Source organism: Dipodomys merriami, unplaced genomic scaffold, assembly GCF_024711535.1.
Source record: "Dipodomys merriami isolate MVZ:Mamm:240054 unplaced genomic scaffold, mDipMer1.0.p SCAF_184, whole genome shotgun sequence".
Lineage (NCBI taxonomy): Eukaryota > Metazoa > Chordata > Mammalia > Rodentia > Heteromyidae > Dipodomys > Dipodomys merriami.
The window spans coordinates 1,307,038-1,326,351 of record NW_027203204.1 but is presented as its reverse complement, the minus strand read 5'-3'; the positions used below and the strand labels follow the sequence as shown (position 1 = coordinate 1,326,351).

Below are 19,314 nucleotides of genomic sequence, written 5' to 3'. Positions count from 1 at the left end.
CCATCCACCTGTTCTCTCAACCATTCATTTCAGCAGTCACTTATGGAGCCTCTGCTAAGTGACAGGCTGGTGCTTGGAACTAAGGATATTGACCTGAATAAGGCCAAGACCACTCCACACAAAGACAAGGCTCTGAGATTTTGGAAATAGGCAGATGCACCACCAATGATATTAAGAGGCAGGATACAAATCCGCACTTCTGATGCTCCCAGCTCTTCTCCCCTTCCTCCCACCAACCTCATCCCACCAACCTCAGGTACTTTATACCTGCCATTCCCTCTGTTGGACTGGCCTCTCTCTTCTTTGTCTGTATCCTTAACACTCAACCCAAATGGCTCCTCTGATGAAGACTTTCCCAACTCCATCTGTGCCTTCTGACAGAGACTGGCTTCTTCTCCTGTGTGACCCCACAGCCCTGCCACTCAGTTTTCTTCATTGTCACCATAACTAGTCTAAGCTCTGTGAGGCCTGGGACCCAAAACTAATCTTTTTTTTTTTTTTTTTTTTTTTTTTTTTTTTTTTTTTTTTGCCAGTCCTGGGGCTTGAATTCAGGGCCTGCGCACTGTCCCTAAGCTTCTTTTCCTCTACCACTTGAGCCACAGTGCCACTTCTGGCTTTTTCTGTGTACGTGGTACTGAGGAATCGAACCCAGGGCTTCATGGATGCAAGGCGAGCACTCTACCACTAAGCCACATTCCCAGCCCCGGGCTACTCAGTCTTGACACAATACCTGGCACCAAGGTCACCCAGTAAGCATTGCCATATCCCAGAATGGATACTTAATAATGTGTGTGGCTATGATGTCTGCCCTTCAACCTGTTTCTTCATACCCATTCCTCACCCTCCACCTCACAAATGAAGGGGAGATTTAGTTATGTTTCCATCTTATCTACAGGGACACAGTGGCAGGGATCTACACCCATGGATCTAGCTAGTGCCCAAACAACATCAAAACCCTGAATATGTGCCCTCTCTTCTGTCTACTTTGAGATCTCTCCTCCCCCAGATTCCTACTCAGAAATCTCCATGAGGGGAGACTCTTGGCCCTGAACACCTATGCACCCCCATCTTGTAGCCTCTCGGCCCTCCTCCCCATGTTTGCCTGTCTTCTCCTTCCCTAGTAGAGATAGGAGAGTCAGTTTTCTGTTCTGCCCTTCCTGTCTTGCCCTCTGTCTGTCTGCCTTCTTCCCCAACAAACATCCTCACTGCTGAAAAATCACTAAGCAAAGGGAAGAGGATGGGGTGGGGTGGGGGGGAGAAGGGATTTGATAGGGGATGAAGGTAGAAGCAGAGGTGAGCAAATAAGTTGGAGGGGGAGAAGGTATCAGGCAGGAGGAGAGAAGCAAGGTGCGAGGCCCGTAATTGAAAGTCAGAACGATTGCAGGGGTTTAACAAGACATGTCAAGGGGGCATTCATCACCCAAACAGATGCTGCCATGAAATGCAGCCTGGCACCGCTTCGTCCCATGAAAGGGAACCAGCTCCCTGTCAAGGTGCCTCATAGATAGGAGAGGAATGGGCCAACACAGAAGGCCACCGACACTCAGCCTGGGGAGTTTGCTGAGAATTAATGGGGTATCAATCCTAGGAATCAGAGGATGCCTTCCGTCCTCTGCAAACCCTCTTTCTCAAGCCCTGTACCTCATTGACCTTTCTCCAGGCCCTTCCCTTCCCTCAGAAGACACTGGTCTTCAAAATATTTAGGGAGGCTCCACCACCACCTTCTCCTCATCCCCACCCTCAGGATCAATATTTACAGCACAGCCGTGCCTTGGGCTACCATTTTGGAAGCTCATATTTGCCCAGTTCTGTGCCTGGCCTGGAGAGCAGGGAAAGTTTGCCGTAGACACTCAGGCCAGGCCGTCACTCAGGACAGAGCCCTCTGTCTTCCCCCAGGGTTGGCTCATCATGGTATAAGCGGTGACATTGGACACAGGCTTCCCTTCCTGCTCTCACAGGAACACCGAGGGTTTCTCTGTCATGGCCGCAGTATTTCTTCTGCTGTCAGCAACATCCCCAGTCTGCCTGCTGTCAAATTATTTATGTCTCTTCATTCATTCAGCAAGTACTTACTGAAAACTCCCAGGCAACCACAGGCACTGAGGTCGTCCTCTGTGTGCACAGGGCTGACCTCAGGGAGCATCTGGACCCTGAACAAGGACACAGGAAAGGGACCTAACCTCACTTGTGCTCGGCACCATTAGACAAACAGGAGCTGGGTGGGAGCAGAAGGCAGAATGGGAACGAGCTGTGTTAGATGCCATTGTCAGGGAAGGCTTCCCTGAGCAGACAAACAAGGATCTCAGTAACCCTTGCACTGGGGAGGCATCCTAGAAGACAGAACAGCTTGAGCAAAGGCCGAGCCACTGGAAAGAGGCTGGTCCATTTCAGGCCTGGAAGAAGCACAGATAAGCAGAAGGAATGGATAAAGGGATGGGTGACCCCTAGGGCACAGTCAAGCAAGGCCTTTTAGAGCTTCAGAAAGAACTAGAACTGGACAGAGCACTGGGGAGATTTAAACAAGAATAATATAATCAACTTCAGATCTCCCATAGCTACATGGTCCTGGCTGAGAAAGAGTTTGTTCCCCCAGAATTTCCACCATTCTGCTTTCCCCAGTCCTTGCCACCCCAAACAGCACAAATAGTGTCTTACCAAGCACACAGCCTGGTTCCCCTGGTTAATTCATATATAGCCGTGCCACTTCCTGCCTCTATGGAGAACATCTGGGATACAGCTGTGTCTGTCTCCCCAGGAGGGTGAGGACAGCCCCAGGGTCACCCTCCCTTCTACTCAAGATGAGTGTTTGCAGAGTATATGCACACTCCATACACATGAGGCTCCTGCTCCTCCACCGCAGGTGTGGATGACCCCCACCAGCACGGGCGAGGTGTCGCCCTTGCCGACTTCAATCGTGACGGCAAAGTGGACATCGTCTATGGCAACTGGAACGGCCCCCACCGCCTCTATCTGCAGATGAGCGCTCATGGGAAGGTCCGCTTTCGGGTAAGAAGGGGCTTTGGTTCCCACCTGTCCCTACCAGGCTCAGCAATTTGGCCTCTCCATGTCATAGGACCTGCTTCGGGTCTCTCCAGAACAGAGGTGGCATCACAATGAAGAAGGCCATGGACTCCAGCCTGGCTCCCTGAACACGATCAGGCCCAGAGCAGTGGCTCTCAGAACGCTGTCAGAGCCCATCACCTCTAGGGATGGTAGGATCCCAGGTTAGGTAGATTGCATTCCCTGCATGGAGGCCATTGTTTCAAGATGGTTCCAAGCAATGACCGGGGAGAGGCCCCACTCCAAGCTCCTCTGCCACCTTGGGTGCCGCCTTGGGCTCTCTTCATGTGGAGGCTAAAACCCAGGTAAAAAGGGTGTTCTCAGACTTCAGGGCCAGTGATCCTGAGATCCGAGATGATTTCCATCTTCATTCAATTTTTGTTTGAACCCAAGTTCTCAACAGAGTTGGCTTTCTCCTTACCTCCCAGGACAAACTGGGACACCATTGGCATTGAGTAGACAGAGGCCACAGATACTGCTGAATATCCCACAATGCACTGGACAGTTCCCACTGCAAAGAAGCATCTGACCCCAAATGTCAGTTCACTGAGGCTAAAGTATTTACTCGTTGGCCTTCGGAGGGCCCTGAACAGAGCTCACAGGAACAGTAATAATAATAATAAATGTTCCATTTATCAAGTACCTTGAATGTGCCAGGAACCATGCTAAGAGCTTTATGGATGTTATCTCAGAGGCCCAGGCATCCAGTAGAGAAAACCCAAGGGGGCTATGTCGGTTTCCATTTTTATAGGATCGATAGAACAATAACGAGTTAGAGATCCTTGGGTCTCCAGCTCTTAAGGCCCTGCTCAGCCCACCCTGACCAGGCTGATCAGCTTGGAGCCAACCTTATTACTGTGCTGATGAGAGCCACCTCCCTCTCTGGTCTCCACTTAGCTTGCCAGCTGTCTAGGCTAGCTCCTTCTTATAGCTAACAGGGCAGCTGTAGGAGGAGGCAGAGGCAGGGAACTTCCCAGAGGTAGGAACTTCCTTGTCTACATTGGCCTGGGGTTTGGACAGCCCATCTACAATGAGGATATTCTGCTCAGAAACGTACGGTCTTCCTGTGCAGTTCTTGTCCTGCTTCAGAGGCAAATACCATACCTAGGGCCCTTTGCCAGACCCTTCTAGGACTCTACCAGCACTTAGAGGTTCCAGCTGGGCTACCTCAGGTCTGGAAGTCTCCCCATGAGTCCTGGACAGATACAGCTGATCCTGAAACTTCCTCCACCAAAAAAAAAAAAAAAAAAAAAAAATCCTCAAGAGTCCCAAGAACCAGCACAAGATAGTAGTGGCAGTTAAAGGCACAGTTAGCTTCCATGGTGCTGACGGGGAGGTCAGGGCAGTAATGTTGCCAATGATCTGTCTCTTGCTCCCTCTGTGCCCAGCATCTGGCATGCAGTCCTCACAGCCCAGACAGCTATTATCATCCTCTGTTGCTGATGAGAAAAGTGAGGTCTGAAGGGTTAAGTAATTTCGCTACGGTCACATAACTAGATAGCAATGAAGCCTGGATTCAAATGTATGCAGGCAGTTTTCTGATACTTCCCAGCTTCTATATGGCTATGCAAGAGGAACCCGGCATCAGAAATCTTAGTTTCAGGCCCCATCATTAGCTGAAACTAGAAGCAATCCCCATGTTTAAGATGGGATCTCTGATCCTGTTTAGCTCAGGACACTGACAGCAGAACTGAGTCTGATCCAGACCAAGGACCATCTAAGAAGTCACTAGCATGAGCTATGGCTCTTGTTCTTCCTCCTTATTTCCCTAATGCACAGTCTGAGGTCCACATGGTGGCCCAGGTCACCCCAAATGCGTTACAGTGGAAGTTACAGAGGCGTTGGGACTCTGTAACCACACACACAGAAGGAGGAGTATAGATTCTTGCTTGCCCACTTTTCTGTCCACTGACTCCCAGTCTTCTCTCCTCCAGGACATAGCTTCCCCCAAGTTCTCCATGCCCTCCCCTGTTCGCACAGTCATCGCTGCTGACTTTGACAATGACCAGGAGCTGGAGATCTTCTTCAACAACATTGCCTCCCGCAGCTCTTCAGCCAACCGCCTCTTCCGGTAGGGAATACAGGCGGGTGGAGGCTTGGAATCAGAGGGGAGGGTTCCAAAGGCTGGGGAGTCAGTCCCCAGAGGGAAGAGTCCCTAGTGTAGAAACAGACCAGAGGGTATGTCAGAGGCCAAGCAATAGCCCATAGAAATGGAGGGTAAGGCACCAGCCCCTCACTGTGGCCAGAAAATGGGCATAGGAACAAAGCCCAGAGCTTACCTCACCTCAAGCTCCACTAGAGAGAAACTCCTGCAGCCACTGAAGGGCTCAGAGTCAACCTCTGAGTCTGGATAAATTTGAGTTAAGCAGACAGACAGGTTTATTTACCAGTGACTTCCAAGAACCTGTAATAGGACCACAGTATTGCAACTTTCCGAAAGATGGATGGAGTGTTCCAAATAGGTTTGACCACAGGATACATCTTCCAGAGATGTTGCTACTGAGATTGGGGCTCTACAAAGTATCCTTGGAGATGCTAGAGGAGACTGTTAATGGCAGAGAAGGAACAGGAAGATTCCAAAGCAGACAGAGTATCCCATTAAGGAGAAAGGTTGGAATTTCTGAGTAATATTCCTCCAGGGGACCACCAGAATCTCTGAACATAGAACCCCAGAGCCTAGCCCTGATCTCCAGGGTCAACTTTCAAGGGCTAAGGCCTTGGCACCCGTTCTCTTACAAGGACAGCAGGTACCAGGAGAATCTTACCACATTGAAATTTTAGACCCATTGCCGAGGACAAACCTCAGGACCAAATGGCCCGAGATGTCACTGTTCCAGGCCTTATACATGCTACTGAGGCTCAGGCCATCTGTACAGGAAGGTCAGCCAAAGGTCTTGGAACCAGGAAATGGGTCAGACCACCTGCTTGCCCCCCCACATCCCTACCCTTTCTTTTTTTGGGGGGGAGGTACAACTGTTAATAAAAAGTGTGAACTGTGACTAAGCATGTTTTAAAATATAATTATTAACCAGGCATCAATCCTGACTAGATGTAATCACCCCCCGAAGGCACCAGATTTACTAATTAGGTACCTTGCAAAAAGCTTATTCACAACTTCCAGATTAATTGCAGAAGATCAATTGCTCGTTAACAGAGACACTGCCTTCCTTCTCTGGCTAATCAAGTGTCACTTGCCAGGCCCCTGAGCACTGAGGGGTCTAGTGCTCTGATCTCTGTGGCCCAAGAGCCCAGGCACCTCCCTCCCTGCCCACCCTTCCAGCCTGCTTCACCTTCCCAGCCATCCCTGCCAACCAAGCTGGGCCGGCTCCGCCTTGGGCTGTCAGTGGATGGTCACTAGGTGGCCAACCCATAGAGTGGTGTTTGTTTCCATGCAGGGGTAGCAGAAGCCACTGACTAAGCTTGGGGCTGGGCTCGAGTCCCTGTGGCAGATGGCCAGGTCCTGATCACACAGCTCAGGGGCTGCTCTAGGAACTGCCATTCAGCTGGCAGCTCTGAAAGTTTAACCCCCACCGGTCCCTCACTGCACAAGCCTTTCACCTGTCAGTGAGCAGATCATCAGGCCCCTTGGGGCTAGGTTCCATCTTAGACACTCACCCGAAGTATCCTGTGCTTAAACCTGCAGATACTTTAATAATACCAAAGGACATGTGTCACCCAAGCCAGTGAAAGGGATCTAAAGAGGGATCACAAGAAAACAAAGGGCATTGCGGAAACTTCCAGACATAGTGGAGACTCCTCCAACTTCTGCACCTAAGCATGCTTCTGATCTGGTCTCCACTCTCTCCCACAATTCCCTGGCTCTCATTGGCTTCTTGCCCTCTCCCTCTCCTTGATCCTGCAAACAACCTGTGGAAATGCAAATCAGACCACACCCCTAGTCATCTACCACCCTTTCAAATGAGGTGACTACACTTGAGCACCAGACCTCCCAAGCTTCTTTCAGTTCTAAAGCCTGGTCCCTCCTGCTGTCCATGCCTTCCAGGACCCAGTCCTCACTCTTAATCTGAGCAGCACCACCACACAGGTCTCAGCCAGACTTCCTCTGAAAAGACTTCCAGGATTGTCCCAGGCTGGGTGACCTTGCCCAGTTCTGTAACCCCCCACCTCCCCACCCGCCCCCACCCCTGCCACCTTCAGCCCTGTGTGTGATAACTTTCTGCTGGCCTGGACTCTGAGCTGTTCCCCCTCCCCTTCACCACACTCACTGTACTCCCAGACCCCTATCAAGACAGGCATATGGAAGATGTCATAGAAGAATTTGTTCTCTGAATGAATTAACATGGTGGAACTGCTGGCTTTATTATTAGGAATCTTTAACTATATTGTTACCTGATCTAAGTGATGGCTTCCCATCACTGCAGAGCCAGCCAGAATACAAGTGATAAGGACACAATGTGGGTATGTCAGCAGGCTGCAGCACCATACCATACACCTGCAGGTATGCACACGCCTGTGCACATTTAGACCCAAGTCTTCTAGGTACACAGGGCGCTAACCAGAGACATATGTATGCTCATCAGAGATGTCCCTGTGGACAGAGCATGCTTTCCCCACCTGCAGGCACCTGATGATGGTCTTTTAGCTCTCTGCGCCAGCTCAGTGGACCCTGGGTCATCTCCCAAAAGCCATGACCCACTGCAGCCTCCATTGGTCCTCTCTGGTTCTGGCTGACAGAGTAGTAGAGAGAAAAGCAGCTTCCTTCTGCCCAGTCTCCTTGCATTGCTCCACATGGCAGGGGGTGAAGGAGGGTGGGAGGGAGAGCAGAGCAACCATGCCTGGATATACTGAGAAAAGCCAGGGAGGAAGGCTCACACCATTGTTCGCATTGCGCCGAAAGAGAAAGACAGGCTAGTGAAAGCAGACGTCTCTGAAACAAATTTGTGAGGCAAAGATTGGAAGTTCAACATGGGAAGAACCTGTGCCGCCCAAAGGAAGCCCTTCTTCCTGCTTGTCTCCTCCGGCATTCACCCTTGCATCCCACCGACATGTGCTTGGAAGCGTCTGAAAACCAGGCACTGTGTTAGATGCTGCCAGAGATGCAAAGATGAATAATACCAAGGGCCAGCCGGCAGAGAGCTCACACACCAGCCAGGAGATAAGATGCGTTCTTCCACAGTGCTAATACAGGCAGAAAGCGATAAAGGCCAGAAAGGCAATAAAGGAGGCAGGGATGGCTGCCAGAAGGACGGTCAGCCAGGGAGGGCCTGAGGAGGGAAAACTGGATGGGCTTGAGCTGGGGGCCGTTTCCAGGACCGAGAATGCCAGGGCCTCTCAAAGGAGAGTGAAGGTGAGTTGAAGGTAGTTGTGCCCCGGCCCTTCTCCATCCGTCAGCTGCCCTTCCCCAGGCTGTCTATAATTCATCCATTAGAGAAGGAAAAATCAATATTTACCAACATAAATTAAAACCTAAGAAGGGAACCATCAGAGAGGCTCATGGGCATCCAGGTGGCGGCTTGTACAGGCACCTGTGGCTACCCAGGGGACAGAATGGAATGACTTGGCCTCTAGGCCTAAGGGCCCTGTGGGGACTCATCAGAACAAGTCTGTCTCTCTGCAGAGTCATCCACAGGGAGCACGGAGATCCCCTCATCGAGGAACTCAATCCAGGTGATGCTCTGGAGCCTGAGGGCAGGGGCACAGGTAAGACCCCTGGGCACTTGGGCTCAGTCTTGTCTCTGTGCTGTCCATACCTTGGGATAAGCATAGGAGGGGCAGGGCAGCCATTTCTTTGAAGGGCTCCTCCTGTCGCTGCCACAGTGAGGGCTGACACCCAAGGGCAGGGGTAGGAGAGTAGAGGAATGAGCCTGGGCACTGCCAGGCAGAAGGCAGAAGAGGTGTGGTGCCTTCTTCCTCAGAGCTGCTGGGGGTGGAGGAATCTGTGGATCTGTGGCCAGCAGCTTTATTCGTTGTGTTAAAGGGTGGGAATAAAAAAAAGCAGAGGATGCGACACTTCTCTCCAGCAGGGGTCCTGCATCTAACCCATCACCTCCTGGCATTCAGCTTGGTGTCAGACAAAGAGCATTCAAACCCTACACCCAGTTCTGCCAAGTCTTGTTTTGAATAAAATGAGGCTTGTCTGACCCACATGCCTTTCTGAGTTGTAAAGAGGACCAGACAGGCTGGGCACCAGTGGCTCATGCCTGTAATCCTAACTACTCAGGAGGCTGAGATGTGAGGGTTGTGATTTGAACCCAGCCTGAGCAGGAAACTCTGTGAAATTCTCCAATAAACTACTCAAAAAAGCCAGAAGTGGCACTGTGGCTTAAATGGTAGAGTGCTCACCTTGAGCAGAGACAGTGCCCAGGCCCAGAATTAAAGCCCAAGGACCAGCAAAAGAAAGAAAGAAAAAGAGAGGGGGGGAGAGAGAGGGAGGGAGGGAGGGAAGGAGGGAGGGAGGAAGGAAGGAAGGAAGGAAGGAAGGAAGGAAGGAAGGAAGGAAGGAAGGAAGGAAGGAAGGAAGGAAGGAAGGGAAAAGAAAGAGGACCACACAGAGAAAGTATATGTGCAAACACTTGATAAATTGCAACAACAACAACAACAACAAACCTATATTATGGTATATTATTCAATCCCTAACAGAAAGACCAGTGGTTAGGTTATTTGCACCCACGTTTCCTGTGACATACACCCATGGTAAGAAAGGGAACTCTTGTTCCATAAACTCCAGGCGTGAGGTCACTGTGATCACTGCACAGGGCTGTGGTCACTGCACTTGCCTGAGAGTCCCTGTTCCCTGGTTCTGCTGGCTGGTGGCCAAAGGTGAAATCTGTGTTGTTTCTAGGAGGCGTGGTGACAGATTTTGATGGAGATGGGATGCTGGACCTCATCTTGTCCCATGGAGAATCTATGGCTCAGCCACTGTCCGTCTTCCGGGGAAATCAGGTATGCCTGGACCTCAGGATTCTGTAGCTCCCAGCCCGTATGCTCCCTGGGACCAAGGGTTGATGAGGGCACAGAAGCCTAGGATGCTTGCTGGTCAGCATTGTAGGAAATGGAAATCCAGCTGCCTAGGAGCAAGTAAATTCCCTGTAGTACAGTAAACCTCAGGAAAGACTGCCTCCTGGGAGAAGTCCTTGGCCCCTCTGCCTTCCTCCCCATTTCTCTGCCAAAACTGTTCTTTTTCAGCCTCTTGGCTTTTCCCTCTTCCTTTCAGCAATTTTCCCTTGTGGTGTTCTTCTTTCTTGTCCAGCTTCCTCTTTATCTCTTCTTCCTCTGCCCCTGCTCTCCTCCTCTTCCTCCTCTTCTTTCTCTTTCTTTCCTCTCCTTCCTCTGCTCTCCTCTCTTCCCTTTTCCCTCCCAGCATCCTTGCTTCCTGCTCTGCCCACACACCTCGCTGATGCCCATCCTCTTCCCTACCTGCAGGGCTTCAGCAACAACTGGCTGCGAGTGGTACCACGCTCTCGGTTTGGGGCCTTTGCCAGGGGGGCCAAGGTAGTGCTCTACACCAAGAAAAGTGGGGCCCACCTGAGGATCATCGATGGGGGTTCAGGATACCTGTGTGAGATGGAGCCTGTGGCGCACTTCGGCCTGGGTGAGTAGGGGCTCAGGGGGAAACAGTGAGTGGGTCCTGAAACTGAGCCCTGTAGCCTGTGTGTGACTCCACTTCCCACAGCCAAAGCATCTTCCAGACACCCTTTCACTGTGCCAGCACGGCGGACACCTGCTATGAAGTCAAGGCCTGCTTGCTCTGATGAACCCAAGCTCAAGGGAAAGGGAGTTGGAAAAACTGGCTAGGATTCTAACTGGCTTGTAGGAGTCCCTGCCCCAAAGCCTCTGTATCCTGACATGACCTGTGAAGTGTGGATTATACCGAGTTCATAGAGTTCGAATAGAAAAAAACAAAGTCTCAGAAGCATGAGGACAGGAAGTCAGAAGTCTCATTACTAAAACACAAAAGCTCAGAAAGCAATTGAATTGACCATTCCTCACTTCACTCCAGATACCTTCCCATATGTTAGCACCTCATGAAGTGATATGATTTTAATATAAAAAGATTAGGCATATGTGCTCCAATTAATAAACCTATAGCAGTGTTAATATTATGCACACATTATATGTGCCTAGAAATAAAACAAAGAAATTAAAGTAAGTGTGAACTCATTACTATGGGCACAGCGCTGGCAGTTCTTTTGGCAGCACTACGATTTGAACTCAGGGCCTTATACTTAGTATTAAGCAGGCTCTTGACCACTTGAACCACTCCCAGTGCTGGGCATTTTTATTCTTGTTATTTCATTGGTCCTCATGACTACCCTGAGATGGGCATTACCATCTCCATTTTACAAGTAGGAAAAGTAAAGATCAGGCTTGATGAATGAGCCATGCCTAGAATCACATGGTAGCTAGATAGCAATGCTGGGATTCAAACCCAGGCCTGCTCAAGGGTGTGGTTTTATTTTCTCCCATATGTATGTGTGTGTGTGTGTGTGTGTTCTAAATTTTATTGGGTACACACAGTAATTGTGTATTCTGAAAAGGCAGCAATAAGTATTTAAGGGACCCAGGGCCTTGTTATATGAGCATGTTCTAAAGCTCTTATAGCTAGAGGGTTGGCCTGAGTTTGGGACAGCTGTCCCCCCTCAGACAGCCACTGCCCATGCTGGCCCTAAAGGTACAGAAGCTTTTAAATACAGTCTTCTTACAAAATAGCAGTAGAAAGTATTTATAGAGCACTTAATAAGTGCCAGGCCTGGGTAAGTGCTTTGCATAGATGATAGTCTATCCATTTTTACTATAACTATGAATTCGATATAATCCACACTTCACAGGCCATGTCAGGACACTGATGCTTGAGTGATGTAAATTGCCTCAGATTACACCTACAGAAAGTAGGGAGAGCTGTGGCCACTGTAGTCTGAGTTCCTGACTTGCTACAACACCAATCCTAACATCTCCCCAATAGCTGCTCTTTCAGCTTGTCTTTCTTCCTAGAGATCCACCTCCCCGCAGTTACCAGAGACCCAAGGGAGGCCATCCAAGTACCAAGGTGGCTTTCAGGGTCTATACGTAGCATGCTCATCCAGATGTCAGGCTGGATATCACACTCTACACCATTGGACAGAAAAGGAAATTGAGGCTTGCAGAGAAAATCAGTGGTGAGACCAAGACAGTAGTTCAGGTTGTTTGTCCCACATCCCCTGGGCTGCCTGGGCTATTTAGTGGTATGCATCATGTGCTCTTCTGGATCCTTCTATCCAGAACCTTCTCCTGCTAACAGAACTACTTCCTCAACTGGGCAACCTGGCTGGGTCACTTGGAATGATCCAGGGTGCTCTTTCACTCAGGAGATGTTCACCTGGCTAGAGCTCTCCTGATACCAGCTCTTGCCATTTTGCAAGGCCATGGGATTTATTCTTGGTTTAAACTCTAGCTCAAACTATCCAAGGAGTGCCCCAGGATCCTCTGACAAATCAGAGCTCCCCTCAGAAGGGCATTTGGAGGAAGACTGCTCTCAAAGAGAGGCCTGTGGGTGTCAGGTGAGAACAGCAGTGATTCTCCTGAACAGCTGGGCAGGACCAACAGCCTGGGATTCCGCAAGGCAGGTGGGCAGGTGCAATGAGGCCTTCCTGACTGCTGAAGGAACGCAGTAGTGGAGCAGGAAGAAAGGAAGCTGGTGGGGAAGGCCAGGTATTGGGGAAGAGTGAAGAAAGGAAGAGAGACAGAAGCAGGGCCTGGGGACCATGGGAGAGGCAGAGACATACCCTCCAGACCCACCACAGCACAGTACAAGGAAAGGTGGACCCAGGAACTAACATGCAAGGCAGATGTGGACACACTGCCACACCAGCCAGAAGCACTGAGAGGATGGAGCAAGAGAAATTAGCTCTACTCTGGGTAGCTTTCTCAAGGAAGTAAGAGCAGATACAGAAGTAGGAAGGGAATTTGGAAGGCAGGGCCGGCAACTGAGACTATTCGGGAGCCAGACTGCCTTAGACAAGACTCAGAGGTGGGAGTGTTCAGTACAAAGGCTGAGAACCAAGCCTAGAAACTAGCTCCAGGCCAAGCTGTCTGAGGTCTCCCAGGGCAAGGTGAACAGAGGGGTATCTCCACAGCCAGGAAAGCCAAAGGCAGCATTGTCCGCTACAGGGGCAGCATCCCTAAACCAGGAACCCTGCAGGAGCCATGTTGACGCTCATTGTTAGAAGCCTTTTCAACCGCTTCTCCTGATTGTGAGAACAATGCATATTGATAGGAAAATTAGATGGTACAGCAAATCATAAAAAGGAAGAAAAAAATCACCCACAATCTCACCATTGTGTCTGGAATATTAAGTAAAAAATAAACATTTCCCCACTCACCCTCCCCCAATACTTCTCTTCATGTTTACTGAATAGCTATGTGCCCAGGAATAACTTGACAAAGAGCCTGGCCCTGAGTACTCTTGTATTCTAGGAGGAGGAAGAAAAACATGGAATAAACAATGAACATACTAAACAGGTGAAAATATAAAATGCTAAGATGACATCAAGTACTATGAAGAAAAGACTAAGGGGTGGAAGGCTAGGAAAGGGAGGGAGGGGGTGGAAGGCTAGAAAAGGGAGGGAGAAGATGGGTAACTTCAAATACAAGTCCCAGGTTGGCCTTCCACAGTTCTGTCTGTGCATTTGATATGCTCTTATCACATGCAATATATATATATATATATATATATATATATATATATATATATATATTTACACATACACACAGAACTACTTGAGATTTTTTAAAAAACAAAAATGCTGGACATTGGTGGCTCACATCTATAATCCTTAACTACTCAGGAGGCTTAGATCTGTGAATTACGGTTCAAACCCAGCTCAGGCAGACAAATCCTCAAGACTCCTACTTCCAGTTAATCAGCAAAAAGCTGAAGCAGAGGTATGTCTCAAGTGGTAGAGCACCCGGTGTGAACAAAAATGTCAAGCGAGAGTACAAGCCTGGAGTTCATGCCCCTGTACTGATATTCTTCCACTCGTTCTGATAACTTGCCATTTTCCTTCTCTTAACAATACATCCTGGCCATCACTCCAAGTCTCACAAAGTATTTCACTGTGTGGTAGCATTCATAATTTATTTCCCAAGTCCCCTGTTGATGGACAGCCAGATTGTTTCCAGTTCTGAGAAGTCTGAGGTGAGAAAGGGGCGGTCCAAAATATGAGTCTGAGAGAGGAGGCCTGCCTTAGAGCTTTGTGTGGCTGCAAGGACAGTGGGCGGAGGCTGGGCCCAGAGGCCATATCTGAGAGGAAAAGGCTGCAGGAAGCCCTCTCTTGTCAGCATGCAGGATGCTCCAGCTCACCTCTGAGCATCCATATCTGTCCTCCCTCCCAGCTGTCTCCTCCTGCTGGACTGGTATGAGCACATCCACTACCTTCTCAGCCCTTTCTTCCCCCATAGGTCTGGCCTCAGGCTCAGGGTTGCACTCACCACCTGCTGGCAGGTGCCTCTCCGAATGTTTCAGGCCTTTGCTAGACCTGTGTGAGCAACTCCAGAGGACCTAGAGCCCCCCCCCTCCCTCCCACACTCCCCACCTCCCTCCCTGGAGCCTGGCTGCACTGCACCATAATAAAAACTCAGAACCTTAGCCTAGCTTTGTCCTCCAGGCCTCCCAGGAGCCCATTCCACTGTGCATAATGCTCCCTTCACAGCAGACCTGCTCCTGCTCAGGGGAGTCCCTGGTCACGTTCTGCAGTTCCTCTGCAGCTGCCCTGGCCTGTCCGTGCCCCTCCTGGGTACAGACCACCTGCCAGCTTCATAAATAAGGTTCTCTGCTTCTAGCAGTGTTGGATGCCTGCCCCCAGCCCCCACAGAGCTGCCCCTGCAAGTCTCCCACCCTGGCGCTCCACCTCCCACCATGGCAATGGGCTGAGCCAGCTCACCACGAAACCCAGCAAATACAAACAAGCGCCATGAATCCACTTGCCCCTGCTGGCCACCACTGGGGTCACCCACTCAGGCTGCCCACCCCTGGCATTGACAATGTACCCCCCCCTTGACTCCCCACACCCCTTCCTTTCAGCTAATTGTTTACTGTGACTCAGAGCTGCCTCCAAGCCGGCTGGTACTCATTTAGGGGAGGAAAATTCAGTGGCCCACATAAAAATTGCTTTATTAAAGTGCAAAAATATTCCACCAACTATATTCTCGCCATCTGTTTTGCTGGTAATTCTTGTGAAAAGCACAGTTCTCCTTGGCCTTTGTCCTTTAAAAGCCAAAGGCAACTCCCTGCTCCTCCTGACCTGTGTCTTTACTATTGAATGGGCCTTCTTCTTCAGGCCCCTCCCCTGTACACAGGCCTAGCTGGGGGAGCCCAGAGTGGGGGAGTTCAGAGTGCCTCAATTGTGCAACTTTGTCAACATTGGAGAAGTCTCTCTAGTAGCCTGGGGAAATGGGATCAGCCTGCCTAAGATAGGAGCATAGGTTCCAGATTAGCTTAGACATCTGCAAGTCACTTTACCTCAGTAAGCCTTAATGTTCACATCCAGAGAATGGGCATGAAATGCCCACCTCACAAGCCTCCGAAGTCTCTCCCAAGAATCCTGTCCTTCACCCTTTGCTTTCCACACTTTGAACGTCTCCATCTTCAAATACAACATGCCCTCTCAAACTTCTTCACTTCTACTCCGGCTGTTTCTTCTGCCTGGAGGGCTCCCTCCTTCCTGAAGCCGTCTCACAAACTCTTATCCTTCCTACAACACCCAAGTGAAATGGCCAGCCTCTCTCATCAAGTACCAGTGTGACTGCTACACCTTCCAGTTCATTATATACCCATGGTGCCCATGAGATTCATTTCCTCCAGAATGAAACCTGGATCTTTCTCTTTCACTGCTGAATCCTAGATCTCTGCAAAATGCTTGGGTAGCTGCTGGGTGTGGAGATAGGGTGAGCCGTCTAATAAGGGTACAGCAGATACAGGCTCTGGGGTCACACAGACCTTTGCCGAATGCCTGGACAATTCTCTTCAGGCCTCAATGTTCCCATCTGGAATATGGATATTACAGAACTAGCCCCTCCCTCTGGGGTATTGTGAGGATCCTTTGTATTAACACATAAAGCACTTATTACAGATTGAGGTGCATTGTCAGTGTCCACCATTCTACCAAGGGAAGCCCTTTAGCTTGATACCTAAGAGTGAGGATGGTGACCAGCGAGCAGGGCAGTGCTCTTGTCCCAGGGCACTGGAGCTGTGGGCCAGTGCCTGCAGCTTCAGATGAAGAAATAGAGACCAGTGAGGATGGGCAGGCCAGAAGAATAATGAGCATTGAAGGTGGGGTCTTCTTGTGGCTTCCCAGGCTCACTCACTACCTAGGTCTGGAGGGAGGGAGGGCACAGCCCAGTGCAGGCTGTAAATCTGCGGCAGCCTGTGAACATTCGGCAACTCTTTGGAGTTATTTGTGGCTTCAGTCAGCCTGCAGAATGTATTCATGAAGCTGTTCTGTTGGCTTAGGTGAGAAACATTTGCTTTTTTTCCCCTTTGTCTCCCTTTTTTTTTTTTTTAACAGAAAACGTTTGCTTTTTATATATGCTTCTTGATTGGAGCACTGTTTACCCTTAAAAAACGCCAAATCCGGGGCTGGGAAGGTGGCTCAGTGGTAGAGTGCTTGCCTTGCATGCCTGAGGCCCTGGGTTCGATTCCTCAGCACCACATAAGCAAAAAGAAAAAAGCCAGAAGTGGCGCTGTGGCTCAAGTGGTAGAGTGCTAGCCTTGAGCTGAAGAGCTGAGGGACAGCGCCCAGGCCCAGAGTTCTGGCCCCACGACCGGACCCAAAAAAAAAAAAAAAAAAAACCCGCCAAATCCCTTGCATTTCAAGATTCTTCTTCAGCCAGGCACTGGTGGCTCACACCTATAATCCATCCTGGTTAAGGGACAGCCCCCGTGCCCACACATACACACACTCATGTTCACACACTCTACTTCAAAACAGGGAAATATCTACAGTTGGCACTCCCCAGCCCCATTCCCCTCCTTCCCTGAGGCAGAGGGAGTGGAGGATAAGGCCTTAAGATGTCCCTCCAGCTTGATAAAGAAAAACTCAGAACCAGGAATGCTGGATGTGGGAGGAGAGAGTCTTTGAGGACACTAAGGAAGCTTCCCTCCATTCCCCTCCCATGAGCAGACCTCGCTGACTCTGAGGGCCGGCCTGCTGGAGCTGGTCCTCCCTCATGAACTCCCTGCTCAGCAGCAGCAGCACTGGAATGTCCCAGGAAGAGGCCAAGGGGAAGAATAAAAGGAAATCAAGCACAGGGAGGACAGGAAGCTGGGAACTGTGGCAAGCTCTTAGCTGACATCTGGGGGCCGGGGAGAATGATGCACGGGCACCTTTCCTTCCACAGGCTGCGGTGCTGGCCCTTGCCCCACTGTGGATGTCTACACTGAATTCTCCTCAAAGTTTCCCTATGGCCCCAAATCCCTTTTGCTGAAGTATGCATGAACCCTTTTTGCACACCAACATTTCACAGACTGCCCTCCACCCCCACAGTAGCTATCATTGTCAAATCTATTGGTGGATAGTAATAACCAAGACACATTATGAATTCAATAGCATTTGAAAGTGTAATTTGTTTTCTAACAGTATCTACATATATATATATATATATATATATATATATATATACATCAGGGGGAAAAATAGTGGGCGATGTGTTATTTTATTCACCTAGGAATAAATGTTTGGGAGAGCACATGGATTTGAGGGAGGCTCCAAGACCCTGTGCACCCCCGCCCCACCCCAGCGCTATGCCCACCTCTAGTCTGCACTGGTAGGTGATCAGGAGGAAGCTGGAGTCCTCCTTCCATCCCTGTTAGCCTGACCTAGCCACAGGGACCCGCCTGCTTCCTTATGCAAGAGCCTGGCAGCCTTTGACAATGCCTAAACACCTGACAAATCTTTCCAACCTGCTTTCTGCCAGTGATGTATGTAGTGTGTTGCTCTGGGGATGATGTGTGCAAATAGATTCACCACGAGTGCTGCATGAGCTTCACTGTTACCTTTTGTACTCTGCAGACTGGTCTTTCTGGAGCACCTTCCACCTATCTTTTCCAGGTCTTTAGAGCTTAGCTCAAGGGATTCCTCCCCAAGAGGTCATCACTGACCACTGAACAAAAGGGTCCCCAAAGCATCCTCTGGGGCTCTACCCTATTGTTCTATTTCTGTTTTCCTCATGGATCTTATCAATATCTGACATGATTGGCTGGTTTGTCATGGAGGGGGAGAGTCTCCCACATGGAGATAGGAAGCCCCAGGAGAGCAGGGACAACAGAGGATCAGGTCCCTACCAGAGTTCCATCAACAGAAATATAAGAGGCGCAGCCAGGAGTACACAACAAGTTGGCCCCATGTCTCCTAGCCATCTGCTCCCCACCGTATCCTTTCCAACATTCCAGGTAAACTGTAGAGCCAACATTTGAACCCCAGACTTCCAAAATTTGCCAACAATCAAGCCTTCCATCCCAAATTCAGTCTCACACCACTTGGTCTGTTGGATAAAATGTTAAGTTCTACAGTGGTGCAATCCAATGCAGTAGGCACTAGCCAGGGCATGGCTAAATGCAAATCTGTTGAAGTAAAAAAAAATTCAAATTCAGCTCCTCAGTCACTCTAGTCCCAAGTCACTCAACAGCCACACCTGGCCAGCGACACTAGAGTGACAGGATATAATGAAAGCCTCTAGCTTGCTGGGGATTGGCTTTGCTCCTCAAAACATCCCATGGATCAGCTTTGCTCTGAGGAAGAGCAACTTCAACTCTGTCTCATTCATTTCCCTAGCCCTTAGAAGAATGCTCCATGAATTAGGGTTTTTTTCCCCCACTTTATTCCCCTACCTTTTAAAATTGTTATTATAAAGGTGATATACAGAGGGATTAAGGTTACATTAGTCAGGTAAAACATACATTTCTTTTTGGTTAATGTCACCCCTTCCCTTGCTTTCTCCTAGTTTTTCCCTCCTGTCCCCCCCCCCACAAGTTGTATAGTTCATTTTCAACAGTATCTAGTGAGTACCACTGCTATATTTGTTCACCCTTTGCCCCTCCATTTCTTTCTTTCTTTCTTTCTTTTTTTTTTTTTTATCGGTTGTGAAGCTTGAACTCTGGGCCTGAGTGCTGTCCCTCAGCTCTTCAGCTTAAGGCGAGCGCTCTGCCACTTGAGCTACAGCACCACTTCCGGGTTTCTGGTGGTTTATTGGAGATAGGAGTCTCACGGTCTCTCCTGCCCGGGCTGGCTTTGAACCGAGATCCTCAGATCTCAGCCTCCT

At 49.7% G+C, this 19,314-nt stretch overlaps 1 protein-coding gene across 5 annotated transcripts in view; it reads left to right on the top strand.

The window, feature by feature from the left end:
* Window positions 1–19,314, top strand: part of LOC138830136 (cartilage acidic protein 1) — a 145,989-nt gene that overhangs the window by 119,032 nt on the left and 7,643 nt on the right. For all 5 annotated transcript variants that reach the window (XM_070026555.1, XM_070026556.1, XM_070026557.1 and 2 more), the window contains exons 7-11: window positions 2,861–3,006; window positions 4,995–5,131; window positions 8,639–8,721; window positions 9,863–9,963; window positions 10,444–10,612. In XM_070026555.1, the coding sequence (XP_069882656.1) occupies window positions 2,861–3,006; window positions 4,995–5,131; window positions 8,639–8,721; window positions 9,863–9,963; window positions 10,444–10,612 (636 nt within the window). The remainder of the gene's footprint in view (window positions 1–2,860; window positions 3,007–4,994; window positions 5,132–8,638; window positions 8,722–9,862; window positions 9,964–10,443; window positions 10,613–19,314) is intronic.